Genomic DNA, 21,812 nt, shown 5'->3' on the forward strand with positions numbered 1-21,812 from the left:
GACAAACTCGTTTGGTGGCCGAAGAAAAAAGGCATTTTATCAGTATCATCTGTATTCAGTTTCATTAATGGCTGGAATGCGCCTCATCAGGATCATGAGATCTTTTTTGTACGACGCCTATGTGTTCCTCCTAAGATTAAATTCTTTATGTGGAGTGTTTGTCACGACAAGATTCTCTCGGCAGACGTGCTTAGAAGAAGAGGTCACCCCTCAGTACTCTTTGCAATATAGAAGCTGGGTCCACAAGTCACATTTTGCTTCAATGCATCTTCTCATGGAAGGTGTGGACATCCATACTTAGCATGTTGGGGATCCAATTCTGTATGGCGGCCGATTTGCTCTCATTCAGTAAGTTGCTACTTGGTATATCCCTTCCTGTGCTTGGAAAGGTGATGCTCTCGGCTTGTGCCAGTTTCATACTGTGGGGCATATGGAATGAACGCAATCGTAGGAGGTTCGAAGGTAAAATCGAATCAGCGGACCGAGTGGTGGGGGCATATTTCTTCTTGGCTCCTGACGAAGAAATCTTTCTCCTCATTTGTGGGGACCCCTATCCGTGAGAACTGGTTTAATTTGGCTAGGATGCACTAAAGGATAAAGGTCCCAATTATGCAGGCATGGACCCCTCCTGATCCTGGTTACCTTAAGTTGAACTTTGACGGTTCTTCTCTAGGTAATACTGGGTTCTTTGGATTCGGTGGGGTTATCTCGGATCACTTAGGCAACCAGCTTTACTCATATGCTGGCCCTTTAGGAATCACCGACTCTATGTCTGCGGAGCTTCATGGTCTCCTCAACGGACTCCGTGTTTTCAGAGATAAGTGCACAGGTCCCCTCTATATTGAAGGGGACTCGAAGGTGGTCATTGGATGGTGCGAGTGTGCATCCCCTCCCCCGTGGCGCCATTGGGATATTTTTTGGGAGATTATTGAAATTTGTTCATTTTTATCTTGTATTTGGTCTCACATTCCGAGATCCGCAAATTCAGCAGCCGATGCTCTTGCTAAATACGGAGCTACCTTACAATCGCTGGTTGTCAGGGATATGCTCCCCTCTTTGTAATTTCTGTTTTTTCTTGTTTATATATACATCTTTCTCAAAAAAAAAAAAACATTAGATATTGAGTCTTGTAGTTGTCTCAAGTCATATGTATGAATCCATCTAATAAATCCTATTCTGAAGGTTCGCCTTAATTTGAGCTCAATGTATATGATGTACTGTCTAACATTACATAGTGGGCCATATGATTTGTAATATGGGACACGTTAGTTCCCAATTTTGATACTTTATTATGACAGGAGTCTACTGCCCACCTAATAAGTTTGATGATACTTTATTTTGTATTTGGTCATCCTATATCAAATACAGGAGTTTACTGCCCACCTAATAAGTTTGATGCTAAAATAAGTGCAGATATTTTAGTTTTGTCCTACAGTTTGATGAACAAAGTTTTCTAAGTCATCCTTTAAACTAATAATCATTTGTTGCTCTCCGATGTCAAGTCATCCTCTCAAAAATTCATTGTAATTGTTGAATTTGATGGATTTTGAAAAGCTATTGTTGGAGGTTGGCTTCATCTCTTCTCCCATGCATAGCATACACGAGAAAAGAGACAAAAAGAATGACAGGATTCAATCTGAATGGAAGAAGTTAATGATGGAGTTCAGATGGGTTCTATTTTGATAGGATAGTTGGCAGAAGAAATCCTTAACATATAGGCCTTTAACTTGTCATTCAATATGAACTTGTGATTGAGATTGTTTGCTACTGAAATTTTAGTTTTTAATGCTCTAACTTTTTGAGACTAAATCCTCTCAAGTAACCAGCTAGAAAGTGGGTTTCATGTGGACAACCCTTTTAAGCAACTTGTGCAACATGGAGTGTAAGATCATGCATTGCCCTTTGGCTTCTTTGGTTTGGGGGGTTTGTCTTCAACAATTTTTAAGTGCACTTCTGGTTTCTAACCTCATTCTCCATGTTCTTCTGAAGGTAGGTAAAACATTTTAAAAAGGATCCTGTGGCAGTTGTCCCTTTGTGGCCTTGGAAAGAGCAGAATAAAAGAACATTTCAAAAGATGTTCCAATTCCATTCTATGCCTAATTTAAAGTATATTTCGCATCATTATGTAGTGGGCAAGCTTCTTAAGGGCCTTAGTCTCTACCCTTGCTCTGTCATCCAATTTCAGTTGATCTTGGATCTATGTAGTATACTGGGCCCATGGGAGTGAGTGGTTTAGCAGTGATTATGGTGTGCTATGTTTCTTGGGCCCAGCTGATTGCCGTGGTTCAGTTAAACTGGAAATTTGTGCATTTGGTGGAGTTGAAAATTTTCTTACAGGATGCTTTTTTCCACTTGTCGTCGGAGGAAACTTCTCCATTTTAATTAGTTGGATAAAAGGGCGCTTGAAACTCCTCTCCTTCAAGGAAGAGATATCTGATATTCCTGGATCTTTCTCTATCTCTTGGATGTACACCCTTAGAGGTGGCAATTGTATCACTAATTTGGCTAACATGGTAGTCTCCTAGCAGAATCTTGAAGTCGGTAGTCTTCTCTTACCTGGTTGAGACTTGAGGATCTTCCTCTTCCTCCTCTCGTGTTCTTTTTCTCTCTTGAGAATTTCTCATTGCACAAAACAAGACCTTCTGGTCCATTATGACAGCCGGCTAACTCTTGGTGATTTTAGGTTTCAAAATTCAGATAAAATGAGGATACGTGATGCTAACTTATTTTAATGAATTCTGTTTCTGAAAGCGCAGTATTGAATTGTTGGGGAAATAATTTCTATTTCTGTACTTTTAATGTTTGCTGTATCTTCTTACCTTCAAACAGGTACAACAAATCTTTAGGGAATTGATATTCTTGTCAAAGCCCTCTTAACTTTTTTTGCCTCTATATTGTTAGTTTCAAATTTGGTTCCCTTATCTTTTTTGACAAAAATTTTCCCTCATCTTCTCTCATATCTAACTACAGATGTTAACTGAAAATCTAAAAAAAAAAGATGTACGGCTTTCTCATGTCTTAATTTTCCTGTGGTTTTAGTTCATTCTTCTTGTGTGTATACTTCTTATGTGTTAAAATTTCTCTTTGTATCAATGTAATGCTGCCATGTTGCTTCTTTTTGCGAGATACACGTGTTCACATAATAAAGCTGTTTCCTTATCTCTCAGCTACGGGATGAGCTACGAAAGGAGACAGTCCAACTTGCAAGTAAGTATCTATTCATACTTCCTGCATTTTCTGTTCTAGCTTGTTTCTGTATGAAAGTAAACCTTCTCTCTCTCTCTCTCTCTTTCCCCTTTCCCCTTCCCTCTCTTAGTGTAATTGTTAATGTTTCACAAGCCAATGCAGTGAGGCCACTGGACTGGGTTCGACATGTCTTGACATTAGATATACATATATTTTATGTAATCAGTGTATATCAAATATAGACGTTTATTTACAAGTATTAATCTTATATTTAATTAATAAAATATTCTACATAAAAAAATTATTCATACATGTTGAGTGGCACAATATGCATCATATATTTTAAAATTAAGTTGAAGATAGCATGTATCTTTGTCAACCTGTAAATAACATGTAAAATCTTTAAAAGTATTATCGTTTCAGTTCTAAAATTAGAAAAATTAGAAAATGTTTTTTTTTTAAATAAGGTGTGAATATGTATTGCAAGAAGAAGAAAGTATACATACCTAGCTAAAGAAGGTCTTCCTCCACAACAAGCTATTGGAGGGAAATGCCTTGTTTAGCCTGATTATGTGCTAAATGATTAGCAGATCTAGGAATATAATTCCATTTACAATGCATTTGGGTAACATAAAGTACAAATATCCTCAAATAGTTCCCAATGTCGCCAAGGAGGCTTCGAAGAATTCATACACCAACTGATAACAACTTTTGAATCGCCTTCAACACAGAGAGGGCCCTCCATCTTTTGCTTGAAGAGTTTTAACCCATTATACAGCCCGTGTAGCTCAACATTGGTTGAATCAGATATACCAATTGGTCCAGCATATGATAAAAGAAGATTCCCTTTCTCGTCATGAATGACTGCGCCAAATCCAGCTGGCCCAAGGCAACCAAACACATTTCCGTCAAAGTTTAATTTGACGTGTCCCAATGGGGGTGGAGACCAAATTGTCATAGGAGAAGGGCGCGACGGGAAAGACATTTCCGCAATGAGACGCCAATTTCCACGCAAATTTGATCTTTTTAAGTTCTGAAATTCCTTCCGCATTAGTACCCAAGAGGATACTTGCCCAATGATTAGAAAAATTAGAAAATGTTGGTGAAAGCAGATATGAACCCATTACTTAAGAATTATATAGAGGCAGATAAACCCCTTTTTTTACGTTAATGAGAACAGTGATTTATTAAGGAGAGATGACGATTCTGAGCACACCATTGAATACATTCTGAAAAAAAAGGGAAAATTTAAGAAGCCAAAAGGAGGGAACTCCTAACAACAAAGACTTGGACGGTCACACCCTTTCTTGCAAGAGTCTGATGCTATTGGTAGAACGACTTACATGGTTCCACTTAATGCAAAGGTCAGCACAAATATCCTGAATTTTATCATTGATAGGGAGAAGGTGCCTAGGTGGAACGACCTTCCTCAATGCCCAACTAATAATGATTGTGGGATTGTTGCACTCCTCAAGGATGGGAGAACAGAACCTCCCGGTGTACACTCTCAACCCTTCAAGAGGGCCCTCAGCTTTACTACGATAGAGTCACAAGTGTTGAAAGGGGTAGAGAAGACCAAATGAGTACCACCCTTGGTGTCTCTAACTACTCTACCCCTACATACCCGCCTGGCAGCTTGGGGTTGCTCTTGAGCTATGATCAAAATTAAGTTTCTCATGTCTTAGAAAGGGAATCCTCAATAGGGATGAAAACATGATGAACGTATCCATTAGTGACAAGTTGGGATTAGAAAATGAGAGATAAGCGATGCACGATGAGCAACGAGCGGCATGAGAGAGATGAGCGACGAGCGAGAGAGAGAGAGAGGAGCAACGCAAGAGCGTGAAGGGCAATCGTCGTCTCTGATCGGAATCTCCACCCAATCGCGACGGACATCACAAACACACCCACCTCGAGGAAGAAGCCCAACAGCCCTGCCGGGCTCTAGTTCCCGGCGACGCTGTCGATGACCGATGTCACCTCATCGCCGCATTGTTGAAGACACAAAGAGGACTTCTAGGCCTGGCATTCCGTGCGACATTCCGAGGACCGAAGACGATGATGGCAACGTCAACTGGACCACCATCCATTGACGACACAGCATTGAGACCAGCACCCCCTCGGCTCTGCGACGCCCCCATTGGTCCATTCTGCTTTGAGTATTGCCCAACCTCACTGTCGATTGCACGAGTGGCTCTCCACGACACTCCCTGCGTTCGGGTGACAGGAAGGACTGGGGCTCGTCGTGCCTTCATCACCATCCCGGTTGTTGCTTGTGCCTCTTTCATCTCCCAGTTCACAAAAGCTATTGCTGCTGGCCACGACTCCCCGTCAAGAACCAAAGAGCTCTGGTCTGGACCCTGGCATTTCATCTTCCCCACTGTTCACCAGAGAGGAACCACCAACTGCTGCATCGTCCAGTACAGATCCATAATCATCATGTCCAGCATTACCATCCTGGAGGCCACAAATACCACCTTTAGTTGGACCAAATTTACCCAATGCCTTCGACATTTCCTCCCACTTTAGTCGCCAGCTAGCACCCAATCCCCCACCATTGTAACTGATTACCTCCCGCTGCTACCCAATCCGACAACCCCGAAACCGCCCTCCGTTATCCATCCTCACTGCAAAACCCAAAATGCCAACCTTCGGACCAGGACCACCCAACCATTTTGGTCCCCCCCACACTTGCTTTGTTCTGGCCTCGACCGAGTGGAATGTGACCATCTTTGACTAGTTCTCCCGTCAGCTATGCCTTGACTACAGTCCATTGTCTTCTTACTTTTCTCCGGGTGAGTGGATAGTCACTTTTCGCTCACTCAGGGATCACTAGATGGCGGCTCGGCTCCCATTTCTCTAGTCCGGGATTGGAGCCCAACTTTGCACCGACGATGCCTCGGACAGTGGATCCGAATTGCGGGTCTTTCACCTGAACTGTGTGGCGAGAGTATCTTCAACCTCATTGCCAACCATTTCGGCACTCTCATCAGATTTGATAAGTGCATTGCTGATCGCTGGAGGCTTGACCATGCCCGACTTTTCATCAACCCTTGCAACGTCCAATCTGAGACATCCTTCTTACTGCTCGACACCAGCCAATCCTCCTTTTGGCTCGGGATCTCATTCAAAGGCCTTGTTGTACCTCCACTGGCAGCAGCAGCAATGATGAAACCCCACCCCGATTCACCAACCGTTGTAGCCCAGCCAACCCAGTGAGCCACCCGACCGGCCTGTAGACACCCCCCCACCCCTCTGTCACCTCTAAACCCCTTCACAGCCTCCTGGCACTCTGCCAGAGCTGCCTCCCCTACACTTTCTTTCGAATTCAAACCCTGACCCACCTTTGCAAAACTCCCCCTGCCTAGCCTTGCTACGAAATCAGACCCTCCCACTGCCTCTACCACTTGGCCCTTTCTTCTCCCACCTGGAGGTCCCCCTCATCTAGTGAACCCACCCACATGCCAAACTTTGTACCCCTTCTTCATTACATCCCTCAACTGCCCCCGCCCTGCCTGTTGCTCCCCCCTTTGCCTGTCTTAACCGGAACCATGAGCCTCCCACAACTTGTCCCTCCTACTCCACAACATTGTACCTCCTCTCCTTCAGCCGTAGTCTACAACAGTTGCCCCCCGCTCTGTTGCTTCCATATTGACCCTCCCCTCTAGCTCATGGTGCACACTTTGGGTTGCTCGATTGTGTCTCCCCCATCTTCCTATCTCGGCCTTCCTCTTATTGACTGTAGACCCCTGATGGGATTATGGGCCCCAAGTTATTGAAAGGCTTGAGCGTCGGCTATCCACTTGGATGGGTAGGATGCTCTCTAGAGCTGGCAGATTGACTCTCATAAACTGTTGTTTGGTTGGTATACCCAACTATTTCCTCTCGTTCCTACCTTGCTTCGCCTCTGTCTACCGACACATTGATATTGTCAAGAGATGATTTCTGTGGTGTGGTACTAGTAATGATTTTCACTATCATCTTGTCATCTGGGAAGATGTTTGTATGCTGAAGTCCTTGGGCGGTCTGGGGATCAGACGTACCAAGGAGATGGGATTTGCCCTTTTGCTTAAGTAGTTATGGAAACTTAACTTCCCCTCGACGGCATCTTGGAAACCGATGGTGGCCTCAAAGCTTCGACGTCTTGGGGATAGATGGATTACCGATGGCAGCAGTTGCCACCTCCCCTCCATTTGGACGACCATGTTTCATCTCCTCCCCACCTTCCGCACTGCCATTCGCTACTTTGTTGGTGATGGATCCAACCTTTGTTTTTGAACTGACTGGTGGTCGGGTGACGGTCCTCTTGCCACATCCTTCCTCCCATTTCTCCAACTTACCCCTTGCCATGATCTCTTTGTTGTTGACACTTGGGGAAATGGTTCTTGGGATCTTGATTGACGGTATTAAGCTTCATGCTTAGGTGGCCCACCGGATGATCTGGCTTCTTGATGACAACGGATGTTTCTCAGTCTCCTTTGCCTATGGTCTCCTGATGGGCTGGACCAGGCCCCCCACCTCTCACCTGGCTGCCATTGCTTGGCGTCTCATGGCTTCTCCCAAGGTGAGGTTCTTCCTTTGGAGCACTTGCCACAATAGAATCCTCACTTTTGATAATCTCATTCAGGAGGCAATACCTCTCCTGATGCCCTTTGCCCTTTATGCATGTTGGAGAATTAGACCACTAGCCACCTCCTCCTGCACTGCACCTTCGGCTGGCAGATTTGGACTTCTTTGATCTACAATACGGGTCTCTAGTTTTGCATCCCTCACGACCTGAGCACCAAGTGTCGCTACCCCTCCGCGGTCCGCCTTCCCAGCTTGGACAAGCTCCTTTTATCTGCCTATGTTGCTTGGCTTTGGAAAGAGAGGAACTCTCGATGTTGTGATTGTGTCTTTCGCTCAGCCGCTGAGATCATTTGTACTGTTACGGGCCTCATCTCCACCTGGATTTGGACTCAGCAAGAATTTACTTGTCTTTCATGTGCCCCTCTCTGCACCAATTGGAAGGTAATTGCTCAGATGTCCACTCCTTCCCCCCCTCCAGGGGTGGTTGTTTGGACGCCTTTCCCTGCCGGTCACTTTAAGCTCAACTTTGATGGCAATGTTCCTGGGATGGCGGGTTTTGGTGGGGTGATCTTTGATCCTAGAGGCACAACTTTTATTTCCTACTTTGGTCCTCTCGGCATGTACTTAGATCTGCCAATACGGCTGCTGACTGTTGTGCTAAATTGGGTCCCTCCCTTCAATCTCTTGTTGTAAGGGGAGGACTCCCTTAATGTATTTTCTTGCTCTCTTTTGAAATAAAATCATCATCATTTAAAAAAAAGGGATAGAAACATGATGCAGGGAAAATGAGGTGACAGGTCTCCTATTATGACAACACCTTGGAGGTGCTCAAGGTCAAGGATTTTTCTTGCTCTAAAGAGGATATTATGAGTTATTTTTTAATTGTGCTACCAATGGAGGTCGAGCTTCACCTAGATGTATGTTCTTTTGTTTATCTCTTCCCAAACCACCAATAAGTGGCTGTCTCAAAGACCAGCCAAACTTTCCTAGCAGTTGAATCCGCTGGAAAATTTAGACCCTTCGTATAGTTGGAGAGGAGATAGAGATAAGCAAAATTGAATCCCAAAGTTCTGCAGAGCATAGCTTCAAATGTGAGAAGGAAAGGTGCAATGGAGGGGAGAGTTGCCGATGTAGAGGTTTGGAGGGCAAACCCAGCCATTGGTTACCCTGTCCACGCCCCCCCAAAAAATTAATACAACCCATGATTTAAATCCCCGTCCGAACCTCTACATCGGCAACTCTCCCCACGATATGGTTGCCCCTTCCTGCTCCCCTCCCCACTCTCCACCAGAGCAAAACTACCATTCTGATTCGGAATCTACTACAGGTGCTGGCCCTCGTATAACCCACCTGTCCCCCCCAATTCTAGCTACTTACCAAAGGCGCCGAAGAGGTCAGAACAGGTCTCCCCAACAGGGTGAATCCAGTGCTGCCGCAAACTCGCAATCCGATGCTGAACTCAGCCGAATCCCTTTCCTCCCTTCGAATGAAAGGTCCCACCGATTTGTTGCTGAACTTCAATCAGAACAACATCGTTATAAAGATGAAACCTGACAGCAAATGATGAATTTGGCCAGAATCATAGGAGTCGTCTACAGCGGTTACTTACCGAAAAATGAAAAAACTTGGGGAGTAAAAAAAAAAAAGAACAATAAATAATTGTAGTTTCATGGAACATGAGAGGAATTGGGTCTGTCTGTAAATGGCCCGTTATGTGTCGTTGCCTTGCACAATTCAAGCCTTCAATCATGATCCTCCAGGAGACTAAATGTCAAATTATGGATGATCTTCTCGCTAGGAAGCTCCGGAATTGTCCCTCTCTCAATTGGACTGCTGTTGACACAATTGGGCACCCCCGGTGGTCTTCTCATTCTGTAGGACGACTCTCTGTTTGATGCACTGGACGTCACTCATGGGTGCTTTTCCATTGGTGTCCATTTCTGTGACCATTCTTCTAGTAGAGATTGGTGCTTAGCTTGTGTGTAAGGTCCCTCTAGATATCGTGAGAGGCTTTGTTTTTGGGATGAGGTACTGGACCTCAATCAACTCTGCCCTCATCCATGGCTCTTTGCAGGGGATTTTAATGCCATTCGGTTCTGTAATGAGAAGATGCCACATGCTGCCAGCATTTCCTCCTCCATGCAGGGTTTCACTGATTTTATAGGTGGCTGTCCAACAGGCAGCAACACTCGATTCTTTAGAAGCTAGATCGCTTCCTCGCATCTTCGTATTGGCTGTGGCAGTATGAAAATGTGAATGGGATGGTTCTCAACCTGGTGGGATCAAATCACTGACCCATCCTTTTCTCTACCTCCTTTGGCAGATGGGGGCCCTCGCCCTTCCGTTTTGAAAATGCTTTGATGTTGGAACCGGACTTCGACACCGTTCTAAAGGATTGGTGGTCCAATTTTCATTCTCATGGCAGAAATGAGTGGTTCCTCCCTCTTAAGCTGAAGCTCTTCAAAGGAAAACTTAAGGAATGGTCCTCTTGTTGTCGTCTTTTGCTGGGTGTGAGAAAGTCTCCCTTCTTGCTCGGATTGCTGACCTGGATTCTTTCGAGGAGCAAAGATATCTGAATTCTCAATTCTGAATTCTCAACTTGTGTTTCTCTTTCAAATGACCTCAAGTCCATTTTGCACCGTGAGTGGGTCCGATGGAAGCAAATGGCTCGTTTCAAGTGGTTGACTGATGGGGATGCGAATACTAATTTCTTTCACACCCTCGCCTCGGGCGTGGAGGAGATCTAACCGAATTACCTCCTTATGTGTCCATAACAAGGAAACGTTGGATATAACCTCCATTACTATCGAATTGCTCAAGTTTTTCTCAGATCTTTACACTGAAGATTGCACAATCAGGCAAAAATTTCAGCACCTTCACTTCTCCAATATCTCCCCTGCGGCGGCTTCTTTTTTGGAGGTTCCTTTCTCTAGAAATGAGATTGAAAGGGCTGTTCTGGGAATGGCGTGCGATAGGGCACCAGGCCGTGGATGGCTTCAATGGTGATTTTATATTCGAGCTAAGCCGATTATTAAGGAGGACGTGTTTGCTATGGTTCGAGGATTCTATTCTCGGGATATTACCTTTCGCAACATGGGTGCCTCTCATGGTGATTTCCGGCCATCAGTCTTATTTCCAGTATGTACAAGATCATTGTTCGGCTCCTTGCTCATCGGCTGAATGTGCTCCTTCCTATGGTGATTCATCATGGGCAGGGCGCTTTTCTAAAAGAAAGGAATATCCTCGATTCCACCATGGCTTCGCATGAGCTCATTGGTTACTTCAGCTGCTCAAAGGATCCTCATTTTGGCCTCAAGTTGGATTTGGAAAAGGCTTTCAATCAGAGGCTCTAGTGGCATAAGGCAAGGTGATCCCCTCTCCCCGCTTTTGTTCAACATTTTGGCAGAATTCCTATGCTCCATGATATATTCGGCTAAAGAGTGTGGCTGGTGGCTGCCTCTAATCAGCTAGCTCTTGACCTTTGATGTTCCTATTCTGCAGTACACGTATGATACTATTATTTTTGGGTATGGTAACCTTGAAGGAATTAAAAGGATCAAGGCAATGCTTGGTTTGTTTAAGATGGCCTCGGGCAAAAGGGTAAATTGGGGGAGGACTACACTGCTGGGCATCAATATTGATTGAGATAGTCTCTCTGAGATGGCTAGCGGATTGTGCTGTTCGACCTCCTCCATCCCTGCAACATTTGGGGCTCCCCTTATTCACTGGTCAGCTTTCCAAGGATCTTTGGACTCTGGTTGAGAAGCTTGAGTTGCGTCTTGCCACTTGGAAAGGACGTCTTCTCAGCAAGGCAGGGAGACTCACCCTCCTCAATTCTTGTATTGCTGGTATTCCAAACTACTTATCCTTCTTGCCCTTACCCTGATCTTTTATGTCATGGAAGCCTGCTCCAATCCTCTTACGAAACTTTCGTGATTGGGTTGGCCATACACTTCACATGTTTCTAGCGATTCATATGGCATCATCAAATAATACAAGTCTTGGATAAGAATCTACAACGCACTAGAACGCCCTTGTTGATGATCCTTTACTCCGACAACATCTAGGGTTCCTCGAACAATGTGATATCTTTCGCCTCCATCTATTAGTATTTGGAAAAAAATCAGAAGCTGATTTCTTTGGAGAGGTTCTAGTGCTGATTTCAAGTATCATTTGGTGAATTAGAAGGATGGTTGTCGACCCAAGTTTGGGTACTCGCCTCAGAAAGGATATGAACTGTGCACTTCTTCTAAAATGGATTTGGAGGTTTAATTCCCGCTCCCCAACCTTTGGAAGAACATGGTGGCTTCGAAGCTCAGTTGGTCCTTTTCTTGGTGGACCTCGGGGGGTAGAAGGAGAAATTTGTTGCCTATATGGAGGTCTCTTTATATGCTGCTTCCGACTTTTTGCTCGGCTATCAGATATTATGTGGGCAATGACCAATCTATCAAATTCTGGGGGGATTGGTGGGCCGGTGATGAGCTTTTGGTGTTAAGTTGTGGACCCTAATCAACGCCCTATGCTGAGTCAGTACACGGATCGACCTTTGCGGTAAGGTCGCCGTGGAGCTTGGAAGGGGGGCGGGAAGCCCCTCTCCTGGGGGGTGTGGGGGTGGAGCCCTCACCTGGTCCACGATATATTAATTGTTGTTTCATTAAGGGCAATTTAGGAATTTACTCTTGTATCGCGGTTGCCCTAATTTTCTCTTTATAATCGAGGGGCGCCGCTATTAGGGTTTGATCATCACCGAGAAAGAGCTAGAGTTGCAGCCCGAGAGCGGTTAGAGAAATCACTTGTAAGTGTGTGCGATTTCTCTTTTTTGAAAAAGGATGTATATATTAACAAATGAACAAAGAATTATAGAGGGACGGAGCAATTCCCTAAGAACAAGAGATTGTAAGGAAGCTCCTGACTTGGCAAGTACATCTGCCACCGAGTTAACAAATCTCGGAATGTGAGACCAAATACAAGAAAATTGAGAAGAAATTTCAAGGATTTCCCGCAAGGAATCCCACTGGCGCCATAGGGGGGGGGGGGGGGGGGGGGGGGGAGCCTTATCACACCAACCAATAACCACTTTCGAATCCCCCTCAATGTGAATAGGACTATTGTAATGGTCACGGTAAACGCGAAGCCCATTGAGAAGACCTTGAATCTCTGCCGTCGTTGAGTCAACAATGATGTGCAATTTCTCTTGTAAACTATTTCATCTTTATAGTAGATTATTTTTTTTAAAATAAAATGTGTAAGCTTTATAGTAGATTATTGCAGCGGCGGAAGACAGGACGTAATCTTATCTTGAGGCGAACCTGTATAAATCTTGTTGTATTTTCGTGCTTGTTTTTCTTTTCTTCCTCGATTATTATTATTGCTCTCATTAGTTTGGAATTAGGGTGTCTAATTCCTAACATTTGGTGAATACTTTTGTTGGACTTTTCTGCTTATCCTTACAGTCGGAGATCATTGTGGTTGAAGCTTGTCCTTATGATAGACAATCTCGATGTCGTGGAAACCTTTCAGTTGATCCCCTTTGCCCCCTTTGCGGCTTAGTGGAGTCAGTTTTCATCTCCTGCTCTGCCCCTTTTCGTGGCAGGTTTGGTCTTTAGTCCTTTGCCGCATTGGTTTACAGTTCTGTTTGCCCCCAGATTTGATCATTGCCAGTTGGATGCTTTTGGGCATTGCCCTACCAGGGTTGGGGAAATTGCTGATATCTACTTGCGTGGCCTATATCCTGTGGGGCCTCTGGACTGAGAGGAATTTCAGGCGCTTCAAAGGAAAGTTTGATTCTATTTAGTGAGTTGTTGACATTATCTCGGGGCATATTTCTTCTTAACTGCGCACTAAGAGGGCTTTCTCATCTTTCTTTGGTTTGTCTATTCGGGACAACTGGTTGTGCTTGGCTCAACTTCAGGCTCACTCGTGCCCCCCACCATCCAGGAATGGCTATCCCCCCGGCTTGGTTCTCTCAAGCTAAATTTTGATGGTTCCTCTCTCGGCAATCTTGGAATGGCTGGGTTTGGTGGTGTCATTCGGGACTCCACTGGCAATTAGATTATCTCCTTTGTTGGGCCCTTGGGAATTGTTGATTCGATGACCACTGAGTTTTCTAGCCTTCTCCATGGCATTTGCATTTTTTTTCGAGACCATTGGGGTGGCCCTCTCCAGGTTGAAGGACACTAGAGAGTAGTGATTGGCTGGTGTGCTGATACCTCCACTCCCCCTTAGCGTCACTGGGATTTATTTTTCTTGATCATGGATATCGCCTCTCTTTTTTATTGTACTTGGTCTCGCATTCCGACATCTGCAAATAAAATGAAAATAAAATAAAAATAAAATAAAAATAAAATAAAATTTTAAGATTTAAGGCGTTCAAGAATTAAATCAAATAAAAATGCATATAAATAGACAAAAATTCACACACCAAATTTGAACACCAATTTTTTTGTTATCGATGTTCCCCTATTGGTATTCACCGCCCAATAACCCGTGCTTGGGAAATTCCACTAATAATCGCTCTATTAACTTGAAATTACAAGAAAGAGATTCCATCTCTCCTTGAAACCATGTGTATGCTCAAATATATGATTGCAACTTAATTTTCCCAAGAGATTAGCTAGATTCTAGTTTTATTAGGTCCTTTCTATCTAGATTTATCTAGGTTTTAGATGAACCTGTCAGAAAATGAAAATTACAAAGGAAGGTAAAACTTACACCATTGAATTTGGAGAAATACTCTTCTCCTTTGAGAGTTTTGAGCTTTTAGCCTTTGATGCACAATGGAGAGATAGGAGCTTGACTAATTATGAATGCAAAGGTGTTGAATGAGAAAGGAATGCAGAATTCTGCTAAGTATGACTCTCTTTCTCAAAATAGAACTTCGGAAAATTTTCAAATGACTGATAATAAATTGAAGTAGGTATGCCAATAAAAGCTCATTAATTTCTCAATGGGAGGTTTGGAGGGGTATTTATAATTTCCCCAAGCCAAAGTAGCCCTTTTTTGCCCGTTTGCAAAAAGTTGATTTTATATTAATCGATCAGTGTAAAGTGATTAATCGATCAATCATGTATAACGACTATTTTTCTGTCAGAATGTGACTTATTGATCGATGGTATGACCAATCAATATTTTCCAATTGGATATGACATTTTAAGTTGATCGATCAATCAGAATATTCACTAGCAATGCATAACAAGTATGATCGATAAATGACTTTTCAATGATCAATCATGCTTTATGTCCTTGGTTGGCAAAATTCTATATGATCGATCAGTCCTTGAGGGTTGATTGGTCAATCAACAAAAATTTGCTCTGCTTGGACAATATTGATCAATCAGTCCACATGGGTTGATCGATCATGCTTTGTATAGTTTAGCCATGTTCTGGATGATTGATTAATCGACCTTGGTAGATCGATCATGCTTTATATTTTTGGCTTGTGCACTTTGTTACGGTCCCGGATCTGACACATGGATTCGTAGGGAGACATGGAGATGAAAACGAAGATCAAGCCAAAGGGAAGCTTGGAAACCCTAGAACTCGTAGAGCTCCAAGCCTGTTTAACCTAAAATTAACCTAAAATCAGTGCTTGTCTTTCTCATTACTCTTACCCCTTAAATAGGGTTCACCCTGTTAGGGTTTAATATAAAATATTACAAAAATACCCCTATAAATAAAATATTCCAAAAATACCCCTGTGGCCTAAAATGAAATAAAATAAAGTAAATTAAAGAAAAACAATAAAATAATAATGTTATTGTGTTAATAACATTACACCCCTCCTGGAAGAACGAGCTTGTCCTCAAGCTCGAAGGTAGTGCGAAAAGGCAGATTTATGTATACTTGCAGGCCACTTTTCAAAGTTGGTGTGCATGAAGCTAGCAATTTCGTATCCAAGGCCATGTCCAATCCATGGACCTGTTGCTGTACACAATATAAGCGGCATAATATTTCGCAGTTTGGAGCTACTGCTAGGGTGCCCCTAACTTCACTGCAATAGCAGTAGCAATATGAGAGAGCAGTCTCCGACCTTTAAGTGACTTCACTAAACGTCCCACATAAACCAGTAGCATCCCCGTAGCTGGCAAACGGAATCTCAGAGAAGGTGCGGCCTCCTATGCACGACAGCGCTAATGTCTCCCCTGTAGGGACAGAGACACAAGCAGTGCCAACAGTGACAGTATGGAAGGACACTTCTGCTGGATTGCCACCAAATGCTCCAAGAAAATCAGTTTTGTTCACAGGGTTCTTTATGAAGGCTCCCCATCCTGCAACATCAGATTTTCCTAATAGAATTCTCTGTTGTTGCTTTAAGAGAAGCTTCATATTTCCACATTGGTAGCCATCCCCTCGTGCTGGTGGCTCACCTAGCGAACCACCTCCACAACTAACCCAGCAGTTCCTACAAACATCAGGGTCACATTCCCGTCCTGCTGCAAAGCATGGACACTGCCGACTGCTGCATTGGCTCTTTACACAATGGCATCCTCTGAATCTGTTGTTGCAGCGCTTTGAACACCCACAATACTTCTCGCAGCAAGTATCATTATGAAGACATGGACGTTGCTTCCCACTCATCAACTGACAGCCACATGGTGTGAACTGCCTACAAGACTGTTGTTTTCCAACAGCTATTCTTTTGCGTATGGACATATGATCAGCTGACTTCCCAGTGTATTTGATTTTACGTGCTCTACCTCTTCTGCGGAAGAATCTTGTTCTTGTTGGTATTTCCTGTTCCATATACTCCAGTTCATTTTTTTCTTTGTCGTCCAACGTTAAGCTGGGCAATGTGGAAGTTCTGTTTGAAGCAGCGTCTGCATCATTCAACATGTAACTGAATAGCTCCATGCAGCTCCTCAAGCCAGGTATTAAGTTCCTAGCTATAAGGCAACTATTTCTTCCAAAAATCTCAATTCCTTTCATGTATAACTCCTGATGAATAGGAGACCAACTGTTTTCAGCAACATCTGCTTCTAATTCTCCCTTGCCTGAATAGAAACTTTGCTTTGTAATAGGAACTTCAATCCCAATGTTTGGGTGGACTCCTGATGTACTTTCAGCCATTTTGCCCTCCACAAGATCAGAAGCTGCCTCTGGGTCCACTGTTTTCTGTTTGTTAGTTATTGAAGTAATGGATGCTTCATTAGTGGCCAACACGCTATAGTTTACGGGGTTGCGCTTCCCCATATTTTCAGGACTTGTTATCTCTTCAATATTTGTCGTTACATCCTTTTCTATGGAAGCCATATTGCCTATTACATCAAACCGAAGTGCTCGGAGGGCCTCAGCAACATAACGGCAAGTCTCCCCCACCCTTAGATCCGTTTCTCCCAATACTTGCTTCTGGATTTTCAGGCCCATCTTGTAACACTGTATGAAATTTTCAAGTTGGCCGACCATTGCATGAGTATCACCCCATTGCATATGGCCAGCAAATTTGGCAAGAGCATGCTCCTGACCTTCATGCAAGTTGGGAATTTCAATTGAGTGCTCAAGATAGGGGATAGCCTGACTGGACTGTCTCAAGCTGCCGTATAGTGCTGCTACCACATGCAAACACATCACCAGCTCTAAGCTTGGTTTCCCATCAACACATTTTTCAAAAGATTTTGCTGCTCGAAGAGCAAAATTCAGAGCCTTCTGTGGATTATCTCTTGAGGAGATCAAATCTCTTGCATGCTTGAGTAGGAAAGGTCCAAGATCAGGGTTGTTGAGTGCTACTTCAGCTGGATCTGCAATTCCATTGTGTAATTTTGATGCTCCTAAGGTAAAATTCTTTTCTTTGTTGTTGGAAGCAGCACAAAACCTCAATTTTCTTACGTTTTTATCAGCCTTTACCTCTGTAGAAGGCTTTATATTGGACCCTTTACTCGTTATACCAGATTGTATTGGCGGCTCAGCATCCAACTGCAGCTGAGATGGTTCTCTTGAGTGTCCAGAAGAAACAGACTTATGACCAGAAGAGTGGGTCTGCTCGGACTTTGCACTTGGAGAGCCATTTTCCTCTTTAGAAGCTGCATTCTTTGCAACGGGCTCCTCTTTCTCTGACTCCTCTTCCATTATCTCTAACACCCACCTATCTCCACCAACAAGATGGCATAACTCAGAATCAATCCTTGAGTCATCACCCTCAGATCCAAAACTTGGCCTTGATGGGGACCCATCAGCAGAGGTGTGCATGTCACAGACGATATCATACAACCGTTCAATTGAGGTATCCACACAAGCTTCTTCAGGAAGATTAATAGCCTCGCTTCGAGGACTGTGAGGACTAAGAGTACTCTTTGTCAACTTATTTACAGAAGAATTTTCCTTCAGTGTGGGGCTCACGGCATGTACAGCCCCATCTTCATTTTTACCATCCATGAAAATTCCAGGCATTTTACACGCACAGTGACTGTGCTCATCAACAGCAAAATATAGCCCCCCAAAAAAAATTTTCAGCAGTTCCCATAAAATTTTTCCTATGAATCCCGGCATCCCCAGAAAATTTCCTCTCGAAATACATACACCCAAGCCCGAATACCTTCAATTGGGTACTGTTTCTCTGCTTCACGGAACAGAGAACCTCCTGGCCAAACATTCGAGCAAAGGTGCTGCTGCTCAGCCCCTGGTAGCCCCTTCACCCCCATGGAAAAATAGTTTATACATATCGAATGAGGCCATGTTAGAAGTTTACAAAACGTTGATGGTGGTTCCCCGCTGGACTGCCAACGGAGAGGTGGAGCAAAAATTTGTTTGACGGAGCCGACGGAGTCGCCTCCTTCTCCTGTGGCGAACAACAGCCCTTGGAGGCGTCGCCGCTTGGATATTTGCTGAGACAGAGTGCTCTCGGAAACACATCCCGGTCGGAAGAAGCACCGTAAATATTACCTTCTCCTGGTCGGCAAGGTGTTTTGCTTGCCGTGAGCCTTGTTGGTGTGATTTCGGATTTGATGTCTCACCCAGTTTGTCCAACGCCGATGAGGTGTTAGCAGAAAACCCCTCCGATTTTGGATTTCCCGGGTCCCTGCCGTCAAATTTTGGAAGTTTGGAGTCTGATTTCTGATTGGTTTCCCCAATTTCGGATTTCACCGCCACCGGAGAGACAGAGGGCGCTCTAATTTCTTGCGTCTCCTGCCCTTCCGAGACAGCGTCTTGAGCGACTGTGGCAGCGAGTTTCTCTATCGAAGCAACCTCATCTCCTCCTCTGTTATACGAGTAGTCCTCTCCGCTTTGTGCCGGCGTTGTGTTCCTTCCACTCGTTAGACTTGTTATGTTGTTCATCCTCCAGTTCAACCTCTCTATATCAAGATTCAATTTAGAGAACCTCTCCTCCAATCCAGCAAATTTTCTATCATTCTCTGCTTGGCCTTTGAGGATCGCTTCAAGTAATTCATTGGTGCTGATCTCTGCCGTGTTACCCTGCTCTGATACCAAGTTGTTACGGTCCCGGATCTGACACATGGATTTGTAGGGAGACATGGAGATGAAAACGAAGATCAAACCAAATGGAAGCTTGGAAACCCTAGAACTCGTAGAGCTCCAAGCCTGTTTAACCTAAAATTAACCTAATATCAATGCTTGTCTTTCTCATTACTCTTACCCCTTAAATAGGGTTCACCCTGTTAGGGTTTAATATAAAATATTACAAAAATACCCCTATAAATAAAATATTCCAAAAATACCCGTGGCCTAAACTAAAATAAAATAAAGTAAATTAAAGAAAAACAATAAAATAATAATGTTATTGTGTTCATAACACACTTCTAGTAGATGTTGATCGAACATTCTAGTACTAGTTCACTATGTGAATTTTAAAGCATGGGAATTTATGATCCTAAGTGATTCTAACATTTATGAAGTGTGCGTATACTTTTATAAAAAAACATGTTTGGATGCAAAGTATGTCCTAAAGCTCCAAAATTTAAATTGTACCTCAAGTTTTGGAAGAATTGGGCTGCTCTCTTACATAGACCGAGTTTTTTGACTTATCTCAATACTTCCTAAACTCTAGTCTTCAATTTTTCTTCTTCTTTCTGAGGATGCTTCTTCAAGAGTACTTTGACATTCTATGGAGCTCGAGGTATTTGTGAAGCCTAAAGTCCTGTCTTACTATCTTCCTTCATGATTGTCTTTTTCTCTCCCGGCTGGACTGTTTTTCTCTATCTGCTCGTGCCCGCCATCGTTTTCTCTTTGGCTGCCATGACCTTCTAATCTGCATTCCTGGTTTCCAGGAATCTTCCTCTATCCTGTTTGTTCTTAGAGCTTTGTGATGGAAAAAGTTTAGATGTCTTTGCCTGTCTTTTGACGCAACTGAATACTATTGGCATCCTCGCTGATTTTACTCTTTTACATGTCTCATCTTTTCCCTGTATGCTCTCTACCTAAGCAGTTTGAAGTAAATGCTATTGTGTTCAAACTGGTCTCAAAATGTTTCTTGTGGTGGGGTTGAGGGTTCATCTTGTTGATAAGGAACAAGAGTAGATAAGAATCTTTAAAATTTTGACATTTTTGTGTAATAATATCTATACTTTTCTTTCATATCTTGATTTTTTTTTTTTTGTATCTATGAAAACATGTTCGTAGATCTGATTCTTGCCTGCCTAGCTGCATACTGGTACTGTGGTCTTGTATTTAACACATGGAAGGATATGATCTGGCTCATTCTCTATTGTAGGGCATAACTTGGAAAAAGAACCAAGAATCCTGGAGCTCCGGAACCAGGTTTTTATATATGCCATTTTTCTCGTTGCTTGATATAATTTTAAATTAACTCTTAACTGTCTTCCTGCTTACTTGATCATACAGTGTAGAATTATCAGGACTACTGAGTTAGCTGCTGCCCAAGAAAAACTAAATGACTTAGAGAAGCAGAAGGATGAAATCCTAAAAAGCTATGCTCCATCTGCACAGATCCAGAGGTTACATGGTAAGCAATGTGCACTTTCCTTGAATGTTGGTGATGATGGTACACTTCGTTCCTTGTATGTTGGCCGTACATTCCTTTCCTTGCATAATCTGGAAATACTCCACTATGTGCTGTATAGTTGATGCAGCAAGTGCAAAACAGATACCTGAATAAATTGTGACCAAATTGGAATGGATTTTGTTTTATTATTTTCATTAGAATGCAATTAGTGATCGGGTCCATTTTGCAGATGCCATGGATAAAGTAGAAAAAGAGTCTGAAGAATTTCACTCGGAACTCCTTGAGAAGGAAATAGAGTTAACAGTATTTGTACACAAGTATAAGAAGTTGAGAATGACTTATCACAGGCGGGCACTCCTACATCTTGCAGCCAAAACTTGTGCATCTGGATGAGCTTTGGATTGATATCGGTTTGTGCGCACGTTGTGCTTGTTTATAGTCCTTGGCAATTTCATCTCTACCTCTCATTATTGTTTCCTCATGCTAGTCTGCAAATCTGATTTATTATATGTTCGACTTCTACACACTTCTCTCTCACTCCTTTCTATTCTTTGCTACTGTTAAAATCTGAGTTGTAAGTCCTCGTTTGACTAGCTACCTCCACTAAATACCTTAGGTTCAGATACTTCTAACGAATATACCTTAGGTTTAGATCCTTGTGTAGAACAAAAGCCATCGCTGACGAGTAATGCTGGTGATGTCTGTTACCAGACTATGGTCCATACAGATTTACTCGCGTGCTTCGAAATGTGAATTTTTGACTGTATTGGTAAACTTCTGGAAAAAGATTATGAGATGTATTTTATCTTTGATTGCATAGGTAATTTTTCCAGAAATTTTTTGAGAAATTAGTCCTAGAATGTGATTCCCTAAAGCATTTTTTCTGGAATGCAATTTGAAGAGTTTTTTTTTTTTTGTTAATTTTAGGTGAAAAAGAAACTAATTTTTTAGGAGAGGACACTTGTCAAAGAAAATGAAATTATTTTTAAAGGGGTTTTCAAGTTGGAGTAGATAGAAAACCTTTTCCAAGGATATTTCTTGGGTCCTGAATTCTACTTCAACACTAGATCTAGACACTATATTTTGCTTTTCACTCTTTCAAGTGACCAAGTTCTTTCCTATTGTAGTGCTGTAACTTGAGGTG

General features: G+C 43.0%; 1 protein-coding gene across 1 annotated transcript in view; it reads left to right on the forward strand.

Annotated features, from left to right (window-relative positions):
• The window catches only part of LOC137944601 (vacuolar protein-sorting-associated protein 37 homolog 1-like), a 40,167-nt gene extending 18,639 nt beyond the window's left edge, over positions 1 to 21,528 (forward strand). Inside the window, exons 4-7 of the mRNA XM_068790290.1 lie at positions 3,168 to 3,207; positions 20,417 to 20,463; positions 20,548 to 20,668; positions 20,898 to 21,528. Coding sequence (XP_068646391.1) covers positions 3,168 to 3,207; positions 20,417 to 20,463; positions 20,548 to 20,668; positions 20,898 to 21,061 — 372 coding nt within the window. The 3' untranslated portion in view covers positions 21,062 to 21,528. The remainder of the gene's footprint in view (positions 1 to 3,167; positions 3,208 to 20,416; positions 20,464 to 20,547; positions 20,669 to 20,897) is intronic.
• Positions 21,529 to 21,812: the final 284 nt, after the last annotated feature.

Source organism: Aristolochia californica, unplaced genomic scaffold (genome assembly GCF_029961685.1).
Source record: "Aristolochia californica isolate CCGP_79_NKW_82.1479 unplaced genomic scaffold, dmAriCali1.0.hap1 SCAF_11, whole genome shotgun sequence".
NCBI lineage: Eukaryota > Viridiplantae > Streptophyta > Magnoliopsida > Piperales > Aristolochiaceae > Aristolochia > Aristolochia californica.